General features: G+C 38.7%; 2 protein-coding genes across 2 annotated transcripts; both read right to left on the bottom strand.

Moving 5' to 3' along the window:
* Positions 1–496: 496 nt before the first annotated feature.
* LOC146317253 (transcriptional regulator Myc-1-like) lies at positions 497–4,467 on the bottom strand. Its single transcript, XM_084733159.1, has 3 exons — positions 4,251–4,467; positions 2,025–2,670; positions 497–1,581 (listed from the first exon to the last, which is right to left on the bottom strand). Exons 2-3 carry the CDS (start codon positions 2,659–2,661, stop codon positions 1,010–1,012), a joined length of 1,209 nt encoding a protein of 402 aa, XP_084589285.1. The 5' UTR covers positions 2,662–2,670; positions 4,251–4,467; the 3' UTR covers positions 497–1,009.
* Positions 4,468–10,512: 6,045 nt separating this feature from the next.
* Positions 10,513–24,427, bottom strand: LOC146317252 (immunoglobulin lambda-1 light chain-like). The gene is made up of 7 exons (XM_084732785.1): positions 24,180–24,427; positions 23,773–24,087; positions 16,585–16,591; positions 16,506–16,552; positions 12,216–12,518; positions 12,009–12,083; positions 10,513–11,102 (listed from the first exon to the last, which is right to left on the bottom strand). The coding sequence occupies exons 1-7, from the start codon at positions 24,220–24,222 to the stop codon at positions 10,954–10,956; spliced, it is 939 nt and encodes a 312-aa protein (XP_084588911.1). The 5' UTR covers positions 24,223–24,427; the 3' UTR covers positions 10,513–10,953.
* Between the last annotated feature and the right edge of the window lie 170 nt (positions 24,428–24,597).

Genomic DNA, 24,597 nt, shown 5'->3' with positions numbered 1-24,597 from the left:
TACAACCAACCAGACTGTCTGTATCCATGACAACAGCTGTCTCACCAGCTGGCTGCTCCAAGGAAACCTCACCTTTTTAGGTGTACACTACTTTTAGAGTATTTTCACCACTTTCACCTGCTGCCAGACAGAGTTTCTGAGGGGAAACTGCTGGTATATAAACCAAATATTGTTCCCCCCAAACCAAACTCCATTTGTGAAATCAGTGATTTTACCTCACAGAACACAGGAGCTGCCCTACAGAGGAAAAGGGCAGGAACTTCTCAGAGAGCAGAACTGAGAAAAATGACTGTAAAGTTTTTTTGTTGTTGCAGGCAGATAATTATATATGTGTCAGTTTTATATCTTTATATCAGGTTATTGTTTCTAAGTATTAATCCTGACCTCTGATTTGACCTTTGACCTTATTTGGAAGTTCCTGTATTCTGCCTTTGCAGAGCGAACCAAAAAATATTGGGTCATACCAAAGCAAAAGGCAGAAACAGCAACAAGAAACAAAAATTTACACCACTGTAACATTGACAGAACCTCAAATGTATGAGGGGCTTTTATTTTGAAGTGCTTCCTCTTGTCCAGCTGAATCAACCGAAAGAGGAAAATATAAAAATATAAACTATTAAAAAAAAAAAATCAAATAAAACAGTTATAAATATAACAACAGGTCCATGCTTCAGGGAGTAACTATTGATTAGATAAGATTAAATTATTGATCAGCGTGATCAGTACAGTCAGATGCTGAAATGAAATTATATTTTTCCTCTTCAGACATCTGAATTTTATACAAAAACAAGTTTAAATTAAAACATGCAGAAGTTGTCCATAAAAATAAAATAAATAGAAACACATTTCCTGTGTTCAGTTTACATGAGTCATCATTTTTCACACTGAACACATCAAATTATTCACAATCATTGATGAAGGACGTTATCTGCAGCTCAGATATTCAGTTTCTGACATGAAAATGTGACATAATATAAAATAAACTAACATGAAAACTAATAATCAGTCATCATAAAGTCCTCATCTGCTGCAGTCTGTGCTTCAGCTCTCTGCTCCTCTTCCTCAGCTCGTCCTTCATCGTCAGCAGCCTCCTCTCGTCCTCTCTGATCTCTGCGATGAACTTCGTCGCCTGTTTCAGGATCACCACCTTCGCCGCTTTGTCGTTGTTGGCGACCGCCGGGATTTCGTCCCTCAGAGCTAAGAAGCTCATCTTCAGCTCGTTCCTGCGCTGCCTCTCCAGCACGTTGTGAGTCCTGCGTTTGTCATCGCTGTCATCTCCTTCAGACCGCGGGCTCCAGCACCTGCGGGTGGCGCTCTGCCTTGGCGCTGCCGGGCAGCCGCCCTCCGTCTTTAACCGTTTCCCAGCGGGCGGGCGGTGGTGGGCGGCCGGCGGCTGCTGGGCGGCGTAGTTGTGCTGATGGATGTTGATGTGAGAGCGTTTCAGGACCAGCGGGGAGGTTTCTGGTCTGCTGCTGTCTGACCGCCGTGACGCCTTTCGCCTGTCCACCGTCACCACGTCTATCTCTTCATCATCCTCCTCCTCCTCCTCCTCCTCACCTTCTTCATCTTCTTCTTCTTCTTCTAGGAAAAAAAAGGAAACATTCTTGTATAAGTCACACAATTAATCAGTTAGAGGTCAAATATTGAATGAATCACCAACTATTTTGATGATCAATTAATCAGTTTGATTAATTCTTTAAGAAAAGTCAAAATTCTCTGATTTCAACTTCTTAATTATATTTTTTTGGTTTCTTTCCTCCTGACAGTAAACTGAATGTTTTGTCAGTGGATTTTGGTGTGATGTAAAACGTGTCTCTGTGGGGAGACAAACATTTTGCCTTTTAACAAATAAAGTTCATCCTGCGTTTTTAAACCACACTGCAGTTTCAATAAAACTTTGATTTATTGTTCCACCTGAGTGTTCATGAGCTTTTATTGTATTTTTGAGACCCTGAAATGTTAAATTAGGTCCTACTTTTATTAAAGAACTCTGAAACTTTCCAAAATAAAAGCCTGCTTCCCACCTGATTCACTGTCACTGCTGCTGAGTGGCGGTGAGTCCAGACACAGCTCTGACGTCACCTCCATCGCCGCTCCATCGCCGCTCCTCTCGCTCGGCGTGCTGTAAGGAAACACCTCAGAGGGGTCGATACAGTCCGTCGCTGCTGTGTGGAGGTCCTGCAGGTAGCCTGTGTTCACCTGCGAGCTGCACACCTGCTGATCGGCTGCTCCGTCCATGGCAGTGTTCGTGATGCTGGCCGCGGAGGAGTCCCGGCGGGCTCGCAGCGAGGCCAGCCTCTCAGACACCACCTTCTCCAGCTTGGTGGCGGCGGCGAAGCTGCTGCTCCACATGCAGTCCTGGATGATGAAGGACTGGAGGAGGGCTGCTGACGGGTTGCAGTCATCATCCAGAAGGTCGGACACCGCTTCCAGGTGCTCTGCGGCGGACAGCGGGACATCAGACAGGGAGGATCTCCGGCTGGGGGACAGTGGCGGCGTCGGCAACAGCTCAAACTTCTTCCAGATGTCCTCGCCGGGTCCGGGGAGGAGCTGGCTGCGTGGAGGCAGGTAGAAGTCCTCCTCCTCGCCATCCAGGAGGAAGTAGGGCTGAACCGTGTCATAGTCATAGTCATAGTTCCTGCTGGTTAACACCGGCGGCATTATGGCGGCCTGTGAGGACACAAAACATGAGGTTAGGACTCTGATGATCTTACTTTTATTTCTTTTGAAATTTAGAACAAAGCCAAAATAAAAGTGTTGATTCTGTTCTCTATCAAAATAAAATTTTCGAGGACAGAATGTCTCATCTTTTTTGCAGTTAACCTGTAAAAACTTCACATTCTGTGATTTCAATCTCCATGTTTCACTAACCGCAGCATTTCCACCCACAAAACGCAAATGATCATAAGAGTTATCGTTGATTACTTTGACTTTAGGCAAATATTAAATTCAAAAGTATTTGCATACAGGAGCGAGAGCATACAGCTTCCACAGTTCAAGTTCCTGTATGAATATTTAGTCATCATAATCATCGCAGTGACACAACCATGACATGACATGAAGTATTTCAGTTATTCTGAACTAACCACAGAGCACCATGAACAACACGTGGTATTTAACTTTAACTACAACAATATCAATGTCACAAACGACAGAACTTTGTATAAAATAATGAAAAGCTACTTGAATTGACAGTGTGCAAAGAAGTTTGACATGTAAAGTTACTAAAGAGACTGAAGATATAAAGGCTGAGGTTCACCACCTGTTTGACACTGAGACACACCAGAATCCATTCAAAAAATAAGGTTCTTTAACTGGAGGATTTATCAGATATCTGACTTTATCAAGAGGTAATCTTATATTCTGTATGTAAATAACCCAAAAATCCAGAAAAACGGGTTTGATGGATTTAAAAAAAGAGATTAGGTGTTGTTGAAGTATTGTTCTTAAAATGTTCTGTGTTCGCATTCACACAAAATTTCATCCAAAAAATTTGTCGTTTAGTATTTTTTTCTTTGCTGGTCCAAGTTAGCACATGAAATATGACGATAATAGAAATATTATTTATTAATAAATGGCACTCTACAGTTCGGCGGGTAAAAATCCACCAATTATCACTAATGGAAGAAAAAGTTGTAGTAATTTCAATTCAGCAGTTTCTGTGTTACGTAAGGATGGAAATTGTAATGACAATTGAAAAACTGCAACAATTATTCAAAAACAGGTGATGTTAATGTTCAAATATAGTTCGACTATTCAGGTGTTGCAGGTGGACACGTGGTTTGAACAAATATTGACAGGTGAGATGTTCAGCAGGTACACTAGTGGTAATTACTGCTAAAATGATCTTTTATAACTCCTCCGCCTTTGATTATTAAAACATCAACAACTACAACAAACAAACAAGCAAGATGTAAACTCATAAACTGTAACTGGCCGAAAAAACAATGTTTATGTTATACTGTGATCAGACTCTACGAATAAAAAATGGTCTCTCAAATATTGACAGGTGATGTGTTTGGTGATCTGGAGATACACAACCAGCCACCAGTCTCCACTATCAAAATATGAAATTCTGTCTGAAAACAATCAAATTACTGTTGCAACTAAAAGCTTTCAAGATAAAGTTTATGACAACGGAGAAAACTAACTGCAGACGTAAATTCGGCATCCTTCTTTGACTGATTTGTCGATAAGATTCCCCGTGCAGGAGGAAAATGTCCCGTGGAGGACCGGGACCGTTAACTCACCGTTATGAACCGCAGAATAAAGTTGACGGGTCCGATGTGAAAACTGAGTGATGTCCGAAGGTTCCGGTGAGTAAAGGTTAAATCTTCAACGCGCGTATTATCCAACAGAACCCGTGTGTAAAAGTATATCCACTCTCAATCAATAATCAATAACTGTGATCTATCAAACCACAGTCTTCACGTCCTCTGGTGTTCCGAGCTGTGAGTCACCGATCAGCGGCCTCCAGACATTTAATACTCCGAGTCCGGCCCCCATTTTTTTTCTTCCTCCGCACATGTGACAATTTTCGCGCCACGTTTTCGAGCTACGTAGTAAACAAAACCGTATCGTGATCGTGTTAATGGCAGCGGGAAAAAGAGAGAATAATCTTTTCGCAGCAGTTAATTTGATGAACAAAAATGCTTTGAAACAGAGCAATAAGATGCGTTAATTATGAGAACTATTTTACTCTGCGGATGTGTAAGGAAGCAGTGACGTAAGAGGGTGGTCCATGAACAGTAAATGATGGTACAAAGTTCCGGGAATTCAGGGCTCAAAGTGACGAAGTCGTACCAAAAATAAAAAAATAAATAAATAAAATAACAAAACATCAAAACAAAAGAAAATGGGGGAAAAATACTGAGAGAAATGTTATAAAGTACAATAACAAAATAAACTATTAAAAAGCATAAAAGGCATTAAAATAAAAAGAATAGAATAAAACAGAATAAAAATGAGAAAAAACAATAACATAAGTATTAAATAAGACGAAAAACAAAGAAAAAATAAAACAACGAAATAAATGATAAAAATGAAAATAACATATTCGAAATGTAGAAAAATAAAAAACATAAAACTTAAAAAAAATCATTAAAATAAAATAAAATGACATAAAATAAAAAAAAGTCAAGATAAAAAATAATCAAAGAAGAAACTAACAAAATAAAGTGATAAAAATTTAAATAAAATAATAAATAGAAAGGAAGATTCATCAAAGAAAAAATATATAAAAATCATCAAAACCGAACAAAATAAAAGACTAGATTAATTCATCCTTTGCACGTATCAACAGTTAATTAATGCATTTCAGGGTATCAGATCCAAAATGTGAACAATGATTATTAAGGTTAATTAATCCTTTATTATGCACATGATCTTTGAAATTATTACTATTTCAGGTGTTTCTCCTTTGCAAAGAACTGCTAATAAATGCATAATAAGAAACCTTAATAATCAACAACAAAACTGTAGTAAAGGTTTAACAACAGTATAAATGAAACTCAATAAATGTGTTTGATGATGATGAGTAAATGATTATAATAAACTCCTTTTGTTTCTAAAGTTTGGAAAAAGCGTCAGGAAAGGTTATTTAATTAACATTAATTGTAGTTATGTTGTGTTCTTATTTTGTTTTTCTGATTTCTGGTCTGTTCATCTAAATAATGGTGTCTTGTCAGCCTGTTTGGGCTGGAAACTTACTGGTGCAGGACACAAAAATAAAAATTCATTCATTCATTCATTCATTCATTCATTCATTCATGAGGCTTTTATTAACATTCTTAAGCAGTCTGTAGACTTTGAAGTTTCTCATAAGTGCTTAGAAATGTCATATAATCTTACAATAAACATTCACCATGCACTTATTAACATTTATAAGATGCTCATTGATGTTAATATGTATTAATATGACTACATAAGGGCCTTATTACCTATTAAGTAACACTTATTGCAAACATCTTAATATGAAGTGTTACCGTACTTTCTTTAAAGTTTTGCATGCAGAGTTTTTTTTTTTTTTAAATTGGACAGTAGTTAATAACGCTGGAAATAAATGTGATCATTGAATAAACAACGAGCTATGAACATTTATAAACAAATCATGTTATTCATGTTTTTATACAAATGTGTTCCCTCAAAACTACAGACTACACCTTTATGTCTTGAGCTGTAAAAACTGCTAACAACACAAAAACTGGTGAATTGATCAATAATACACATTTAATTAATAGTAAATTGAAGAGTAATTGATACTTCACAGCTTCATTTTATTGATTATCTGTGAGTCTAAAAACATATTTGTGATTGATTATCTCTTGATTATCAGGACAGGACAGGTCAGGACTCAGCAGTCCAGCTACACCTGAAAGACAAGGGACACTCCTTTGAGGATGACAATGTCCGTATTTTGTCCAGAGAAGACAGATGGTTTGACAGAGGAGTGAACGAGGACATTTTTGTTAACCTGGAACGGCCGTCTCTCAACAGAGGAGGACGTCTAAGACACAGGCAGCTGGATACCCACCTGAAATCAGGTGACCCTAACAAGTCACATGACAGCAGAGTCCTTAACGACTCTCATTCACACCTCCCCCCAGGTGAAACTCATGAGTCACACAATGGAGGGGCGGGATCATGAGTCACATGACCCTCTAGGTGTTAACGAGCACATCAGGTTTAATACCTGAACTCCCTGAAGAAGCCTCTTGGATGAGAGACGAAACGTCTTCCAGAACTCTGTCCAGTCCAGTTGCCTCCTACAAACCTTGATATGAATTATCTCTGGTCCTCTTGGATGTAAACTTTCTCTGTCTGATCATCAAAATGTCATTTCATCCTTTTTTAATCACAAACATATAATCAGTCTTCTCTGTCCACATTTTAATGCAGACTGACAAACACAAGAGAACTAAATCTGATTTTTGTATCCAGTGACTCTGTTAAAGGTCAGTGATGGTTTTAAGGGGACAGTTCACCCCAACATTAAAAAAATATATGTTTCTCCTGGCCTGTAAGTGCTATTTAACCATGTATTTTTGATTTGCGGGTGAACTGCCCCTTTAAATAAAGAAAGAAAAACAGGGTGATGGTTTCAGAATACAATCAGGTGACAAAGACAGTAAAGTGCAGTGACTGATTTTATCTGGACTCTGCTGTCCTCTGCTGGCTGCAGTGATTCACTGCTTCTAAATGTCGTGTCTTGTATGTCAGGAGTTCCCAGCCTTTTCCCTTAAAGGGATAGTTCACCTCAAAATGAACATTCAGTCATTATCTCCTCCCCCTCACACTGATTGGAGGTCAGGTTTAGTTTTGTAGTCCACAAAACCCTGCTGGAGTTTCACAGAAAAACAGTGAAGTGTAATTCTTTAGCTTGCAGCCACGTTGATGTTCACACTGTCTGAGGTGTCAGTGTGTGTGTGTGTGTGTGTGTGTGTGTGTGAACGGCATGTCAGGACTTTAGGAGACTTGGATTACAGCAGACGATGTGTATGGAAGCGTTTCATGTTTTTATTTCCCAGTTCTTTTTTCTTTTTTTTAAAACTGGTCACCATTCACTTCCACTGTTCAGGACTTTATGTTCCAGAGCTTCGTGAGGTTAATGACAATCTTACCAGTATATTTCATCTGGTGTTTACACACTGCCAGCTTGGACTTTAGGATATTTTTCACAGTTTTCTGATGGTTTATAGACCAAACTATTAATATAGAAACTGATCAACAGCTGAAGTGAAAGTAATAATTTGAATGTTTTCTTTGTCATATATGAAGGTGGACTGAACATCATTTTGTTTTGGACTGTTGGTCGGATAAAACAAACAGTTTGAAGACATCACATGCAGTTCTGGGAAATCTTAATCAACAATTTTCATGACTACTACAGTAGTTGTAGCAGTATTAGTACTAATAGCAGTAGTAGTAGTAGTATCAGGTGTTGTTGCAGTGTGTTGTTGCAGACACTAGAGGGCAGCAGTGTGACAGTTATAATCCTGACAGCAGCAGCAACATGTCCACCTGTTTATGGCGGACATTTGGACATGTGAGAGCAGGAAAATGAATGTGCTGTCATTGTAGATCAATTGATTTGATCATTAATATTTAGATTCATCGCTTCTCTATAACTACACGTGAAAAGAAAACGTTTTAGATGATTTTTTTTTTTTTGAACGTCCACAATCTGTTTTCGAGGATATCAATGTGTCTTTGGGTCAATCACAGCAGTGAGACGTCACTGGTCAGGGTTGTTAGCGAGCGCAGGTCAAATATGGACGTGAGAAAACTCTCTATATTAGTACGACTTGACTTCAGATCAGCCTTTGATACAGTCGAACACTCAGTTCTTTTAGACAGACGTCACTGTCTGATTGGCCTCTGCTCCTGTTTTTAACTGCTTTAAATCTGATCTGACCAACAGAACATTTCATGTCAGCATGGATGAATGTTCATCAAGAAGAGATCAGATCGTGGCTCAATTTTAGCTGCGACTCTTTTTAATCTCTTCATGCTGCCACTTGGAAACGTCATCAGGAGTCACAGCAGAGACGTCCATAGTTCTGCTGATGATACACAGCTGGACATCGCTGTGTCTCCTGAGGACTCAGAGACACTCGATGTCCTTTTTAACTGTATTTTAGATCTCAAGTCTTGGATGGCAGAAAACTTTCTACAGATCAACCAGGACAAAACCCAGCTCTTAATTATTGGTCCTGAAGCTCAGAGAGAGAAAGTCAATGCAAAAGAAGTGACCTTAAAACCCTGTGAACAAGTGAAAAAGCTCAGAGTTATCTTTGATTCACATCTTAGTTTTGAGCCACATATTAGAAACATAATTCAAACATCATTTTATCAAGTGAAGAACATCAGCAGAGTGAGACTGTTTCTCTCTCAACACAACACACAGTCACTAATGCTTTTATTACCTGCAGAACTGACCACTGGAATGATCCACTTTCTGCTCTTTCTAAGAAAAAACATCTTCATTACAATTATTACAAAACTCAGCTGCACGTGTTCTGATGAGGAACAGAGAGAGAACACACATTACACCAATTTTAAAGGCTCTGCAGTGGCTTCCTGTTTGCTTCAGAACTCATTTTATTGGTTTATAAAACTCTGAACGGTGATTTGACTTTATTCTATGAACCCTGTAGAACCCTGTAGAACCCTTTAGAACCCTGTAGAACCCCCAGAGTCAGAACAAAAACCCACAGTGAGGCGTCCTTTCATGACTCTGGTCCACGTCTGTGGAACAGCCTGAAGACCTGAGGGCCTCAGAGAGAGTCGATATTTTTAAAAGGAAACTCAAAACTGACCTCGTTAGTTTGGATTTTAATTGAACATTATTTATTTGTTTATATATTTACTTTTTATTTGTACATTTTATTCTGTTTTCCTGTTTTAGTTGTCATATGATTTTATGATGAGAAAATGTATTTATTTTTATCTTCTGTGTTGCTTTTTTATTGTTTGATTGTATGAAGAACTTTTTCTTGTTTGTATAAAAAGTGCTGAATTCTGATTGATTGATTACTAACAATATAACATCACATAACAGACTATAGTTTAATAAAATATTGAGTAATATAGTCATGAAGTTGGTGTAAATAATGACATGACATCACAGCTGACATTTTCTTCTTCTTTTTTGTCCCGGCAGTAAAGATTTTGTCTCGGCGTCGCTCAAATGTTTTCAAATATCAAAGTTGTGTGATGAAAAAGTGGAGATGCAAAAGCACACGTTTGCTCCCCCAAATATAATAGTGGGGGTGCAGCTGCATCCGTTCACTGTTCACACATTTATGGTTGTGGCTTCAAAAAACAAGGTGTGAACGTAAAGTAAAGCGGAGGGGCCGATGGCGCCTTGGTCCCCCTACTTCCGGCACCATTGGGGAGAGGAGTTGATGAGTGTGTACAGCAGCAGATATGAATCTGTTCTCAGTGGTTATTAGGACTCATAAAAAACTGTTGACAGCCAATCAACACTTCCTTTCCTGCAGCAGACGGGCTGTGTGGGTTTCTGCTCTGCAGCCTCCTCACCGTTAGCTGCTCTTTTTCACATTAATAACACAATGACAGTTACAAGCGTCGACTCTGCTTCAAGAATCATTGCAGGAACTTCAGTTTGATTTCAGCGCTCAGTACTCACTGTCTCAGCTTTCATCTGTGTTATTCATGTGATTTCATGTCATTATTAATGTCATGAAGTGACACAATTATAAAAGGGGCTCAGCACTGAACCTGCTGGCACAGACACACCTACTGACTTGTATATAACAGCTATATGTTTGTGTTTGCTTCTCTTTCTTTAGCTTTGTTGTCCTTGTTTAGCTGTATGCTTATATTCAGATCTTCCTGTACATTTCTTCTTGCTGCTGTGTCAAAGTATATTGAGAGCTACTTACAAGCAGAGTCACATGACTTGTAGGCGTCAACATACACGGCCAATGAAGTGGATTGTGTTTGTGATGATTTGCTCTGAAGCCAAAGTGAAATCCATCAAAACAAGGATGTTTGTAAAACACACACACTGTGATTTTTCACTTTATTGAGAATGTTCCACTGAAAGAATTTGACAAAGCTGCCACACTCTGCATAATGTATTAAAAAGAAAGACAAGAAGAGAAAAATACTAGAAACAATCAAATATCTAGCAGACAGCTAATGATTCAGCTTCATTTTCTATGATTATACCAGTCACAATTCAAAGTGCAAATAAAGTGGAGGATGAAAATAAGACTAGAGCACAGAATTTACACTCAGTAACTGCAAATATATATGTGTATATATGTATTTATATTGTTAGGATGACTGTATCTAAGCTGTGCATAAAAAGAGACATTTTACAAGCAAGAAGAAAAGATGAAAATGGACATTTGTGACTGCTGATCAAAGTGATCAATGAGATGAATTGATGAGATCTGATGGTGAGAAAAGGCCATCAGAAAACAGTCAGTCAGCATGTGTGCAGTTGGTGGACGGTCCCTTGTTTCTGAGGATCTTCAGCAGAGAGAGTCCACAGCAGAACACCAGACTCTTCACTATCAGCACTGTGTACAGAACACAGAGCAGCTTCACCCTGCACTCAGACTGGAAGGACACTGACAGACAGACACACAGACAGACAGACAGACACACAGACAGACAGACAGACAGACACACAGACACACAGACAGACACACAGACACACAGACAGACACACAGACAGACACACAGACAGACACACAGACAGACAGACAGACAGACAGACAGACAGACAGACAGACACACAGACACACAGACAGACACACAGACAGACACACAGACAGACAGACAGACACACAGACAGACAGACAGACAGACACACAGACAGACAGACAGACAGGTCAGTCTTCTCTCCACACTGTTTCTGTGTAAATTTCATCAGAATATCATCAGATTTTCATCAGTATAACTTGGACTTTTCCAGACGGGACAACCAGCTTTACATGAAGACGGGGGTCGGCTACAGTTTGAATCAAAGCTCAAAGGCCCTTATTAAATACAACAAGTCGGGGCCCCGCCCGGCTTTTTAGGGGCCCTAAACAGGATTTGATTTTCTGTTTGATCAAAAAGCAAAACTGGATTGTAAAAGAGGCTAAAAAGCTCCGTAGAGCTGCAGAGTTGGTGACGATTCTCTGTGGCTTCACAACCAGCAGAGACACCTTTCACTTTACACACAGTCATTAGATTCATTCTTCAGATAGAAATATTTATAGTGGAGCTTTAAGATAAAGTCCCCAAAGTTTTTCTAGCAGCCTCAAAGGCCAAAATGTGGTCTAGTGGCCCTAAAACTTGTCGAGTTTGTCAGATTGTGAAGTGAAAGCTCTCTCACTGGGATTAGTTGTGCTGTTGGACACTCTAACAGAATCAGGGAGTTTATGTTTCAATCCTTCAATGATGAGCAGAAAGTGAACAGACTGATATGCAGCTCTAACTGCAGCAGAACATTGGATCTGTCCGTGCAGAGAGGCAGCAGGTGATCTTACAGTCAGCTTGCTGCAGAGCTGGCAGGTCTGCTGGCTCTCTCTCTGGAGGACAGGAGGCTGCTGGAGCTGGAACCACTGAAACACAAAAGGAGACAAATGTTTGGAGTCGCAGTGAGAAATGTCAGTCCTCTGCTCCTCTGCTCTCTTTGACAGCGTCTCCACATGAAGCTGAATCACTGCTGAACACAGTCACCAAGCCTTCATTACCTTGTTCTGTTTGGGCCTCCACTGTGTCCCCCTCGTGCTGGACGGAGCAGACGTATGTGTACAGAGGGTCTCTATCTATCAGCAAGATGGCGGCGCTGCGTCCCGACTCTCTGAGCTCCAGCTGCTCTCCCTCAGCAGGGGGCAGCTCCTCCAGAGGACCGTCCTCCTTTCGTCTTTTCCAGGAGAAGCGGACCAGAGGAGGAAACATGTGTGAGGCCAGACACAGCAGGGAGCTCTTCCCCTCCAGGTGGGCTCTGGATGCTGCTGGGTACACGCTCACCACAGGCTTCACTACCTGCTCATCTGAAGTTTGACAGCAGCAACAAGCAGCACAGACACACATTCACACAGTCAACAGCAGCTTACAGCACTGCACTGCATTCAGTCTGATCCTGGAAACTACATGGACTCTGATCACTAAACTACTCATCAATACAGCACAAAGTTCACTACATATACTGGATTCACCTTCACATCAAACACACTCAGCACCTCATGGCACCACATGATAGATGGAAAATAAAGACAAGTAGACATTTGACTATTCTTTCTTTAAACCAGTTAAAAGTGAGGTCCAGTCTTGCTTTTATCAGCTCAAAAAAAATCTCAAAGATAAGATCTTTCTTGTCCTCTATTGATTTGCACAAAATTATTCACACTTTTATTTTTTCTAGATTAGATCACTGCAATGCACTTTATGCTGGGATCAACCTGAGCTCCATCCATCGTCTCCAACTAATTCAAAACACAGCTGCTGGAATTTTAACAGAATTTAATTTTGAATTTTAACAACTATTTTAATTTGGACACATTACTCCGGTGCTAGCCGACCTACACAGTTTTATTTCGTATTGATTTTAAAATTCTTCTGTTAACTTTTAAAGCTTTAAACGGCCTTGCTCCAAATTATTTAAAGGACCTTTTGATCCCTTATGTGCCTCAGCGGGGACTGAGATCTATGGATGCTGCTCTAGTTGTCCCCAGATCCTGGTTTGTGTCCAAAGATGACCGGGCATTTGCTGTCAGAGCCCCTCGGCTTTGGAACAGCATCCCTATTGAAATTAGACAGGCTACTTCATTAGCTTCTTTTAAATCTTCGCTGAAAACCTTCCGTTATAGAAAGGCTTTTACAAACTACTAATCAAAGTCAATTTTTATCTCTGTACTTGTGATGTCTCTATTTGGTGACTTTTAACTTATGCATTTTTTCCTCCTTTTGCTTTTATGGTGTGTTTTACTTGCTGTTTCTCTCTTTGTTTCTTTGTTTTGGCTACTCATATTTGTGCTATATAAATTAAGTTGTTGTTATTATTATTATTATTATTATTATTATTATTATTATTATTATTATTATTATTATTATTATTATTATATCAATGTACAACGTCCATTAAGTATAATTCACTTTGATTTAATCTTCTGTGAATCTGCAGGACGAGTCCAGAACAAGTTTTACTAGAGCCAGCTTATCTTATCTTATTAAACAATATAATATAATATAATATAATATAATATAATATAATATAATATAATATAATATAATATAATAATGAAATTTGCTGTAATAAAATAGATATTTTTTCTGTGTTAGTGTTAAAGTATACTGTATAACAAAGAACATCTTCAAATAAAACACAAATATTTCAGCGGCTGCAATACATCAACATATATTTACTGTCAGATACAAAAATCAAATCCCTTAAAATCCAAAATAATCCATCAATAATTTCATAACATTTTTCATAAGAAGTCCAACTTTTATACACAATTAAAATAACAAATTAAAATGTTTTAGTATGTTGAACGTGTGAAGAGACAGAAGAAAGAAACTAAAAAATACATACATGACTAATAATCTTTGAGTTAAAATTTCCTTTTAAATAATATAATATAATATAATGTAATATAATATAATATAATATAATGTAATATAATCCTGATGTTTGGTATTAAAGGATATATTATAACATAAATATTATAATAAAGGACATGTTTCCCGTTACATTAAATCTCGCTGCCATTTTATTGATAACAAAATATATAAAATATGATCGATTTACCAATATATAATCATAAAATAAACAAATGAATTCATTAGTAATTTCAAAACTTCTTCTTTTCTGTTTTTTTTTTAACAATAATTTCAATATTGATCCATGATTAAGATGATTGATGATGTTCAGGTATTTAAAATGTGAATAAAGACAAAACTTTATTGATCTGTGACAGAAATACACTGTTGACACAAGACGACTATTTATTAATATAATATAACATATTTTAAAATGTAAAGATGCAAACACTTTAAACAATATATTTACTGTCATATATTAGAATTTATGTTGCATCATATCCCGTTTATATTTAGTGCATCTGTGAAAATAATATATTTGGATGTTGGATAAATATAATATAATATAATATAATATAATATAATATAATATAATATAATATAATATAATATAATAAATAGAACCTCAAATCTGTCCTGTCAGTTTAATCATATAATTTTATTATTATCAATATAAATAAAATTCATCATAACAATTTTAAACTTATACACAATTAACACAGTTACTGTGATATGATTAAAATGTGAATATTATGATATAATGATAGAAAATCATTTTTCTGTATTATGGTAATATTCATTTTATGATAAAGGATGTTTACTGTCACATTAAATATCGCTGCCATTTTAATAATTTCTAATATCTATAACATAATTATTGATTTATCAGCTGAAACATTCCTGTAATCAATAAAGAAACAAATCAATACATAAATGGTTTCAGAACTTTTTTCACAATAATTTGATTTTTTTTTATACACAATTCAGATGTTATGTTTAGGTATTTAAAAATGAATAAAGACTGATACATAATGCAGTACAGGAAATTAACTATTGACACTCGACTACTGTTCAATAATTTATATTATATTATATTATATTATATTATATTATTCAGGGCGTCCACAAAGTGTCTTTACAATTTAAAAGATTTATGACAAAATCAATTGATGAGATATGTTAATCAGATTTGTTCTATGTACTCAGAGGTTATCAAAGTTTTTAATCACATTGCATTTATGTATTTCAGGTACCTGTTGATGAAATAGTTTCTGTTAAATAAAACCGTATATATATTAATTGTCTGCTCCTCAAGAAAAGGCACAATGTGTATCGTGGTTTATTGAAACAAAATCGGATACGCAGACTCAGTGAAACTACAGGATTAAGTGTGGAAGACGTCCACCGTCACGTCCGTCAATTTGTGCATGAAACAAGACATTTATGGAGACAGGGACAGTGTTGGATAAAGGGAGGAGTGGACGACCAAGAACACGGCAAGAAATCGAGTATCGTCTTGATGAGCTTCATGCAACTAATGGTGTCCATATAGAGGAGGATTAAATGAGACAAAAAACTTCAGCATCTACCTTTAATTTTGTAATAATTTCCACACATTTGTCTGTTCATTTGCTTTTGTAATAAATTTGTTAAATTGTAAAGAGACTTTATGGATACCTGTATAATATTATATTATATTATATTATATTATAATATATTATTGTATTTACATACTTTCAGCAACATGTTTACTGTCATATATTTGCAGTTATGTTCAGTGTAATATCTCTTTTATATTCAGTGTATGAAGTTAAATCAATAAATATATGTGTGTATGTGTTATATATCATCCTGTATCATGTACAGACATTTACATTTATTATATACATTTATTTTACTATCATATTCAATATCTTTTTGTCTTCATGTATAAATATATATTCCACTAAAAGACACACGTGCCATCATATATAATACTATTGTCATGAAGTAAATTTGACCTTTTCAAAAATGATGAATTATCCTATACAACATATTCATTTATTAAAGTTATGGGCATTTCAGCTCCATTCACTGACAGATATTAACTGATGTTTAATATCATATATTATTTTGTTTGATAAAAACCAGAGATGGTGCTGAATTACTGACATGATCAAATACTGTATATTTGTAACTTTGACAATATCAGACTTTTTCTATATAAATCAGTTTGATGTGATGCAGAAATAAAGAATAACTTCAGTTGTTCAGTGAGATTTAAACATCTTTTCAGGAATTATGAAGCTTTTTGATGTAACAAGCTGCACGGCTGCAAGAATTCTCTACTAATGATGAAAAATCTAACATGTAAAGACTGAAGCAGCAGAAACTCATTAAAAACACATTTTCAACTTGTTCAAGAAAACAACTGAAGGAAAATGAAGCTTTATTCTTACCTGTTACAAACAGTTTAGTTCCTGAACCAAAGATGAGGTACCCGTATCTTCCCACAGTGAAAAGTGGTGATACAAAAACCTGTGTGCTGCTGAATGTGTCAGCTGAGGTGAACGAGTCCAAATAATGAAGCAGGATCATATTTCAGCTCCATGATGTGTTTCTCTAATGTTCATATCAACATGACTGTCTCTTCTTTTATTGTCTTTTTAGACACACTAGCAGTGTTGCTCTATGGATGCTAATGTCTGTCGCTGCACTTTTTGTGACTCCTGTCCCTGCTGAGGCTTTTCTGCTTCAAAAGCTCACAACATGTCATCATTACCAAGAGGAAATGAATTCAAATGAACAAATAGTGTATCTTTCCACTGAATGAAGCCTTAGCTTGATGCTCTAATGATTCCCCTCGTCCTAATCCACATGGAAAACATCCACAGGACCACTCTGTAAACTTCAACTCTTTACTTCAGCACAAAAAAAGATGCTTGACAAAAAGTCTCCAAAAGTGTCCAAAGTGTCCAAAAGAATCAAATGATGCCATTAAATCCAAGAGAGAAACGTTGATGAGAGGAAAAGAGGGAGAAGTCAACAAAGCGTGTGGCTCCACTCTCTGCTCGCCTGACTAACTGATCTGAGGTTAACCCCAAAACTCCCTCCTCACAGGAGCATCACTTCATGACATTAGAGGGCTGCACTTACTAGGAAGCAACAAACACTTACCTGATCCCAACCATTACCAATGAACACTAATGACATTTTTACACATTTCAAATCATTCACTTACTGCATTACTGCAAATATCAACTGAAATACCTGGAAATACTGCAAATATTACTTCCATACAATTAGATTTCACATCTACAATCCATAATATCATGAAAAGATTCAGACAATCCAGAGAAATCTCTGCATGTAAGGAGCAAGACTGAAAACCAACAGTGAATGTCTGTGACCTTTGACCCCTCAGGCAGCACTGCATTAAAAACTGCATTAAAAACCCTCATCATTGTATAAAGGACACTACATGGACTCAGGAACACTTTGGAAAACCGTTGTCAGTAAACACAGTTTGTCTCTGCATCTACAAATGTAAGTTCAGACTCTACCATGCAAAGAGAAAGACAGATATCAACAACATCCAGAAACACTGCAGACTTCTCTGGACCAGAGCTCATCTGAGATGGACGGACGCAAAGAGGAAAAGTGTCCTGTGGTCTGACGAGTCCACATTTCAGACTGTTTTCACTAATCATGGACGTCGTGTCCTCCAGGCTAAAGAGGAAAAGGACCATCCAGATTGTCCCCAGCACTGACTTCAACAGACAGCAGCTGTGATGGTATGGAGGTGTGTTAGTGCCCATGGCATCATGGGTAACTGTCACATCTGTGAAGGCCACATTAATGCTGAAAGGTACATACAGGTTTTGGAGAGACATATGCTGCCATCCAGACGATGTCTTTTCAGAGACGTCCCTGATTATTTCAGAGAGACAATGCTGAGACACATTGTGGACGTGTTCCAACAGCGTGTCTTTGTAGTAAAAGAGTTCAGGTACTAGACTGAGCTGCCTGCAGTCCAGACCTGTCTCCCATTGAAAATGTGTGGTGCATTATGAAGCACAAAATACGACAACAGAGACTGTGGACTGTTGAGCAGCTGAAGAATATCAAGAAAGAATGAGAAAGAATTGACCTTTAAAACTTCAACAGTTAGTGTCTCAGTTCACAAACACTGACTGAGTGTTAGAAGAAAAGCTGATGGATCACAGAGAGAAACATGATCCTGAAACAACACAATGACTGGATACTCATTGGTTTGTTAGGCTCCACACCTGCTCCGTCTTTTCTTGTCATTTCTGTCCACTTGTTTTTACTTCAGATCAGGATGAAGTGTTTGGAAAACAACCAATGTGGGGGGCTGCATTCCAAACACTTCATCCTGATCTGAAGGAAAACCTAAACCACATAATCAATAATCTATGAAAGAGTTACAGACACAGAAAAGGAGACTGTCTGCTTATGGCTGTTTTGTGTTTGTCTGTTGATTTTTCCAGTTGGACAATGTTATGTTTTAATTATTACAGTTACTTATAGAACATAAATGACCTGGATTACAAAGTCAGATAAACTCTTTATTCTCCAACAGCAGTGTCAGCAGATTACACATAATACCTTTGTGTTCCTCCTGCAGGAACATGCAGGAACATGAAGGCCCAAATTTACTCTGAACCTCAGGCCTAACATCCTGTATGAAATAACATCCAGACATTAATCAGACATCAACATGAAATAATTATTCTTAAGATGTCAAACTTTATTCTTCTCTTTTACAACAACTTTTCTTCCTCTTTAAGAGTCCATTTTATTTCATTTCTCTCTTTCTGTCTTTCTTTTTTCAGGGGCAGGTGAGCTGGCAGCTGTGCTGATGGTTACTGCTGTGGTGAGCCAGTTCAAGTTCCCTGTGACGCTGTCGTCTCTTGGTGGTACAAAGGGTCCAATCCTGGCTTCGATGAGCGGCAAACCCAGCCGTTGAAGGTGGCGTTCAGGTGATGTCTGTGGTGGACAGAGGTGCATTTGAATGTCCGTTGTTTGAGGTCAGCTGGAGTCCAACGGCTGCGGTTTCATCAAGGACAGCATCAGTACAATGTAAAGAGAAAACACTGTTCCTTCCTCGGAGTGTGTGTTCTGTAGTCTTTAAAAAAAACACTCAGGGTCCTGACCGGCTGCGTTCAATTATTAAACCAACCACACTGCCAAACAAATGGCAGGATGTGACGTCTCACCTGGACACCTGAGGCACTGGCATTCTGGGATTTGTAGGTTTTCCCCTTTTATCTCCCAGACATGACAACATACAGCAGTAATAATCATAACTGCAGAAACTCATGTTTACAATCAGCTCTGTATAAAGAAAGAACAGAAGGAAAAAAGACCCTGAAACATCCTGAACAATATTATGAGTAATTCTCTGACGTGGGTCAGTGCAGTTCAGTCTATAAGTTCAGGTGGGCTGGAGGCAGCTGCTCTCTCCCAGGATATCTGTGATCTGAGGTAACGTTAGTGACCTTAAAATGGTGAACTTGTTACAGGTGCTGATGTGCAGGGACGTGTCTCTGTCCCTTTTGTAGGCAGATCTGCAGCTGGAACGTTAACCTTGGATGTGGAGTTCTGCACTCCAACAGGTTGGTGTTTTGGTGTGTGTGCATCTAAAGACTCTTCCAGAGACAGCTCTGCAGACACAGCAGGAGAGTTGAGGAGTTGGTCTGCATGTCTTCTCCAGCCACTGTCCACAATTTGACTGAATAGGACGCAGATCCAGTTTGGACAACAACAGTGGCAGAGACGCCATGTTAGTTCCTTGTCAGCACAGATTCTCCTGAGGTGAAAACTCTGTCTTGGCCTGTTCTCTGTGCATAATCCATTTCCCCTGTTGATACTGAACAATGTCCTTCACCGCTGAGGTCTTTAAGAAATCAGTGCTGTTGCACAGGTCTCTATTCAGCATTAGGCTGGAAGAGATGGTGTGGTGGCACGAGGACTGCTGCAGAAGTTTGGGATGTTGTGCAGTCTCTGATGTAGTGTTCCTTGTCCTTGTGATGTTGTAAAGGCTCGTGTCAGGGTCTGAACAAACTGATCAGCAAGGCTGTTTGCAGGGTTGCAGAGTTGACTTCATGTGTTGCTCTCTGTTAGCCTGTAGAAATGCAGTCATCTTCTGTGAGACAAGTTGGGGTCCTCTGTCAAACACTAGGTGTGCTGGAGATCCAAAGTGACTAAACATTTCTCTTAGCTTTTCAATTGTGTTTCCACTGGTGGTTGATCTCATGATCACCACCTTCATTTACTGTGTGAATCTACAGCTACAAGGAACATCCTGTCCTCAAAAGGTCCTGCAAAATCAATGTGTGCACTGTGCCATGGCTGCTGTGGGTATTCCCAGGGTGAAGAGGAGCCAGTGGCGGGTTGTTTCTGACTTTAGGGCAAGATGAACAACTTGGCCATGTCCTCAATCTGCTAGAAAGGTTCACATGTATGCTGAAGAACAATCTGTCAAGGACTGAGAGTCCTGGAGAGGCTTATATGCAGGACTGATTGGGAATGAGCTGCAGCTGAACTTGCAGGTGAGTGGAGTTGGGCTGATGAGGTGGGAGTGGCTGGCAGGTAGAGTGGAGCAGAGGCAGGGAGAGTGGAAAATTACTGAGTCAGAGGAACAGGAGGGAAACTGGAAGAATGGAGCTGTGACAGCCCGCTTAAGATTTGATCCATAGCTCTCTGAAACAGTTCTGGGGCTGAAGTGATGCCAAAACGCAGCCTACAGTATCTGAAAAGTCCTTTGAGTGTTTTGATGGTCAGCAGTGACTTTTCATCCACATGCATTTGTAGGTAAACCTGACAGAGATTGATTGAGCTCAGGGTTCAGTGTCACTTTAAAGTCTCAACAGGTCCAGGTTCCTCCATCCTTCTTGGGTACTGGAACACTGGGCATGATCCTCACTGATCATCATCGGTTCCAAAACTCCAGTCTTGACCAAAGTGTCCAGGTCAGCCTCCACTTTGGGGCTGATAGTGTAGAGAACTGGTCTAGCTTTCATAAACACAGGTTTGCTACCAGGTTTGACAAGCAGCTTCACTGTAATATCTTTCATTCTGCCTCGTTCATTATGGAAAACCTCTTCATGTTTCTCCAATATTGCCTTCAGGTGAGCGGCACCATGTGACAGCTTCCTTACAGTTTGCCAGTTGAGCTGGATGGCAGGATCATTTCCTTTGGTAACAAACACTGGAAGCCTTGCAGTTTGAGCCTTAGACTGAACAGTCACATCAGTCATCCTCTTCATGTGTACTGGATGTCCTGTGTACATCCTAACAACTGTGTCTGATGGACGTTTGATACCAGTTTTATTGTTACACTGATATTAATGTCTTTTTCAAGAGTCAAGTCACTTTCTGTGAGTAATTTCTTCTGTGCTGCTTCATTCTGTAATCCACACACAGGCCTGTCTCTCAAAGTGTCATATAAAGCATCCTTAAATTCACTGTGCTCAGCTGACTAATGTAGTGCTGCGACAAACATGGTGACAGATTCACTCTCATCCTGGTCACACTTTACTTTACACTAATAAGATGTAACAAGCTGTACTTTGTATCATATTAGACAAAAAAGAAAATAATATAATTACCCTCTAATAAGGTCCAATAAGAGTCTTAACAATAATTAATAAATATACAAAGCTTTCATAGCCTGATGGCGTCGGTCTGCTGGGGTCAGATGGTGACGTGGCTTTAAATGGTTCATGGAAAGAGGTTAGACCTCCAGCTCTCTTCAGAAAGCAACACAATGTGTCAATATCCTTGGACTTAATGATGATTTCATCTTAAAATGCTTTTTGGGTCAGGATTATCATTTGTGTATCTTTATTTTCATGTAGTATTTGGTCTCAATAGTGAATGATGGCCAGTAATTGTGTTTTATGAAGCTTCATGTTGTATGTAATGGGCTTTTCTGTGATTAGTTCCTGTATCTTGAAGCGAGGGGGAAAAAGTGATTGGTTCCTAAATATTTGGGTCCCTCAGCTGTGTGTTTTCTCTGCCTTTGTGTCCATCACTAAATTGAACCTGTGCAGCGCTGCAACCGCTCTGATGAAGGTTTTGTGTTGAAACATGTGTTTGTTTATTGATATGACCCAAATCAATATTTTGTCCTCTTTGACTTGAAGACTTGACATGTGCTGCCTTTTCAATTTTCTGGAATACGCTCACTAAATGTTGAGTCTAACGCTCCACTGAGAACCACATAGTTGAAGTGCAACCTCCTTTTCTAAATCCATATTTATATTTATTGTGAGGTGGTGAACTCTTGTGGGCGTAGTAATTATGAAAGGTGAAGTAAAAAGAGCCACAAAGTCCATGTATGGAGGAGGTGTGGTGGCTGGACGGCTCAAACAAACACAGGTGTTGAACCCTGGTCTCCTGGGTGAAAGTCCTGTGTTTGTTTGAACCATCCATTCTGAAACCAGAAGTCAACTTTGACTTATTTAAAGTTTGAACTTTATTTTTACCCATTACTCATTTATTTTGAGCCCGTATTTTAACCCAAACCATGATGGTTTCCTAAACCTCACCAAGTAGTTTTTGTACATGAACTGAACCAAACTGCAACAGTTTTACGTTTCCTTACGTAACGTAGTTAAGGTCTGGTCAGTCTGTCACTGCTGGTCCACCAGTGATAGGAAGGTATACTTACTTTTGTGGACATGTTTGTTTGTTTGTTTGTTTGTTTGTTTGTTTGTTTGTTTGTTGATGGCATCAGTTTGTGTAACAGCCACTGGGAAACCTCCTGGTCCTCCCAATGACCAGTCCACCCTCGATTACACAAAGTCATTTCACCCTTTGTTCAGATCAAAATATTGATTTGTGCAGCTTTAAATGTTACAAAGTCTTGAATTCTTGAAAGTTTTCAGTCACTTTATTAAAAATCAAAGCATTAACTTTCAAGATGCTGAAGTGTTGGTCTACAGACACTTTTGTCCTGATGGTGGCGCTAGAGGAAAGGTCAGGAGGTCACCATAAATGTTAGGATTCATCCTCTGGGAACCAGAAACATCCACAGGAAACTGATGGAAATGTGTCCAACAAAATCAGCGTCCTAATAAGCCGCTGCTAGAAGGACAAAATCCTGAGCTGACATGTGTCCAAGATTTGTCTTTGAAAATGTCATCAAGTGAAATGATCTGCTGAAATCTACTGAAAGGTGTTAAACAACAAGTGCTGCTGGAAGAGTTTTCATTCAGAGCAGATTAGTATTGTGAGGGAGGAATGGACTTTATTCCAGCAGCACAACAAAGAGACCATTTTCATCTTTATCTCAAAGATTTTCTTTGCAATTTCTTCTTTGATTCAACAAAATGACTTTCAAACATGACATATGTTTGTTATTTGATCCTTTCATCTGGATTCTCTTTCTATTTAGTTGTTGTTGTTTCCTCATTGTGCTTCTGTGTTGTTAGTTTGTCCTCACTGTGTGGAACAACAATAAAGCTGCTGGAATATCTGATCAAAATATCAATCAATATGATATGAAATCAATCCTGACAGCAGGAAAGAAAATCAATCCCTCAGTTCAGTGTGTTTGTGACTCTGGCTGAGATGGAGGTGAAATATGTGAACCTGGGCTGTGGTTTACTGCTCTCTTCCTGTCACAAACACTGTTTGACATCTGTTCATCTGGAGGTTTTTGTACAGGCTGCAGGCATCATTTCTCACTGTGGGGACCTGATTTCCAACAGCTACAGTAGTAGGTGGCTGAATGATCGAGTTTAACTGTCTGGATCTGCAACTCACAGCCGTTCTGTTTATTCACAGCTGAGAAATCATCTTTCTGAGGATGATTGTAATCTGAATAAATTTGACAACTACCATAAGTGAACAGAATCACTCTGAATGTTTCTGTGTCTTTCTTCTGGTACCAGAATATATAATTATCACTACACTGGTCAGTGTTTCCACAGCTGAAGGAGACTTCTTCACCAACTCTCCTGGTCAATGTTAAATCCTCCTGAATCAGCTGTTCTGCCATGGCAACCAGCGCTGTAGAGAAACAGACAGGTAGATGAAGGTTAGTGTGACAGTGTTTGTTAAAGGTTGACTTTGTTGGCTCCTGATTGGCTGGAAACACTCACCTGAACACAGACAGCACAGAGCAGCAGCTGGGAGGAAAAGCATTTTGTGCAGTGGTGTTTCCTCTGGTGAACCTGGGGAGAAGTGGCGCTCTGATGCAGCTGAGGCCAAACAAGGACGAGCTGTGAGATCAGACGAGGGACACGTGCTTTCTAACAGGTCCTCAGACCTCCCATCAGCCCCTGCGGCCCACAGATAAGGCTGCTGCTGCTGCTGCTGCTGAAGTTTGTTGGTGTTGATTTGAATCTGACAGCAGATGAAAAATCTGGGTCACCATGATGCAGAAATAGAAAAAACATTCATGTTAGCACAAACACATTCAGGTTGGTGGTGAATTTAGTAACACAGACTGTTATCTGTTGTTTAACAGCTGTGATGAAAATACAAAACTACAAATCCACAAAACTCCTCAAGTGTGAT

This window comes from Lutjanus erythropterus, chromosome 12, assembly GCF_056507025.1.
Source record: "Lutjanus erythropterus isolate fLutEry1 chromosome 12, fLutEry1.hap2, whole genome shotgun sequence".
Taxonomy (NCBI): Eukaryota; Metazoa; Chordata; class Actinopteri; order Lutjaniformes; family Lutjanidae; genus Lutjanus; species Lutjanus erythropterus.
This window is presented reverse-complemented; position numbering and strand designations above follow the sequence as displayed.

Bases quoted from the DNA above. Each gene is read 5' to 3' on its own strand.
- LOC146317253 (XM_084733159.1), bottom strand. From the start codon at position 2,661: ATGCCGCCGGTGTTAACCAGCAGGAACTATGACTATGACTATGACACG. The intron at 1,582-2,024 runs GTGGGAAGCAGG...TTTTTTTCCTAG, and splicing joins CAGCAGTGACAGTGAATCAG to AAGAAGAAGAAGAAGATGAA.
- LOC146317252 (XM_084732785.1), bottom strand. From the start codon at position 24,222: ATGCTTTTCCTCCCAGCTGCTGCTCTGTGCTGTCTGTGTTCAG. The intron at 24,088-24,179 runs GTGAGTGTTTCC...GTTTCTCTACAG, and splicing joins TCTGTGCTGTCTGTGTTCAG to CGCTGGTTGCCATGGCAGAA. The intron at 12,519-16,505 runs GTAAGAATAAAG...GTCAAACTTCAG, and splicing joins AACTAAACTGTTTGTAACAG to ATGAGCAGGTAGTGAAGCCT.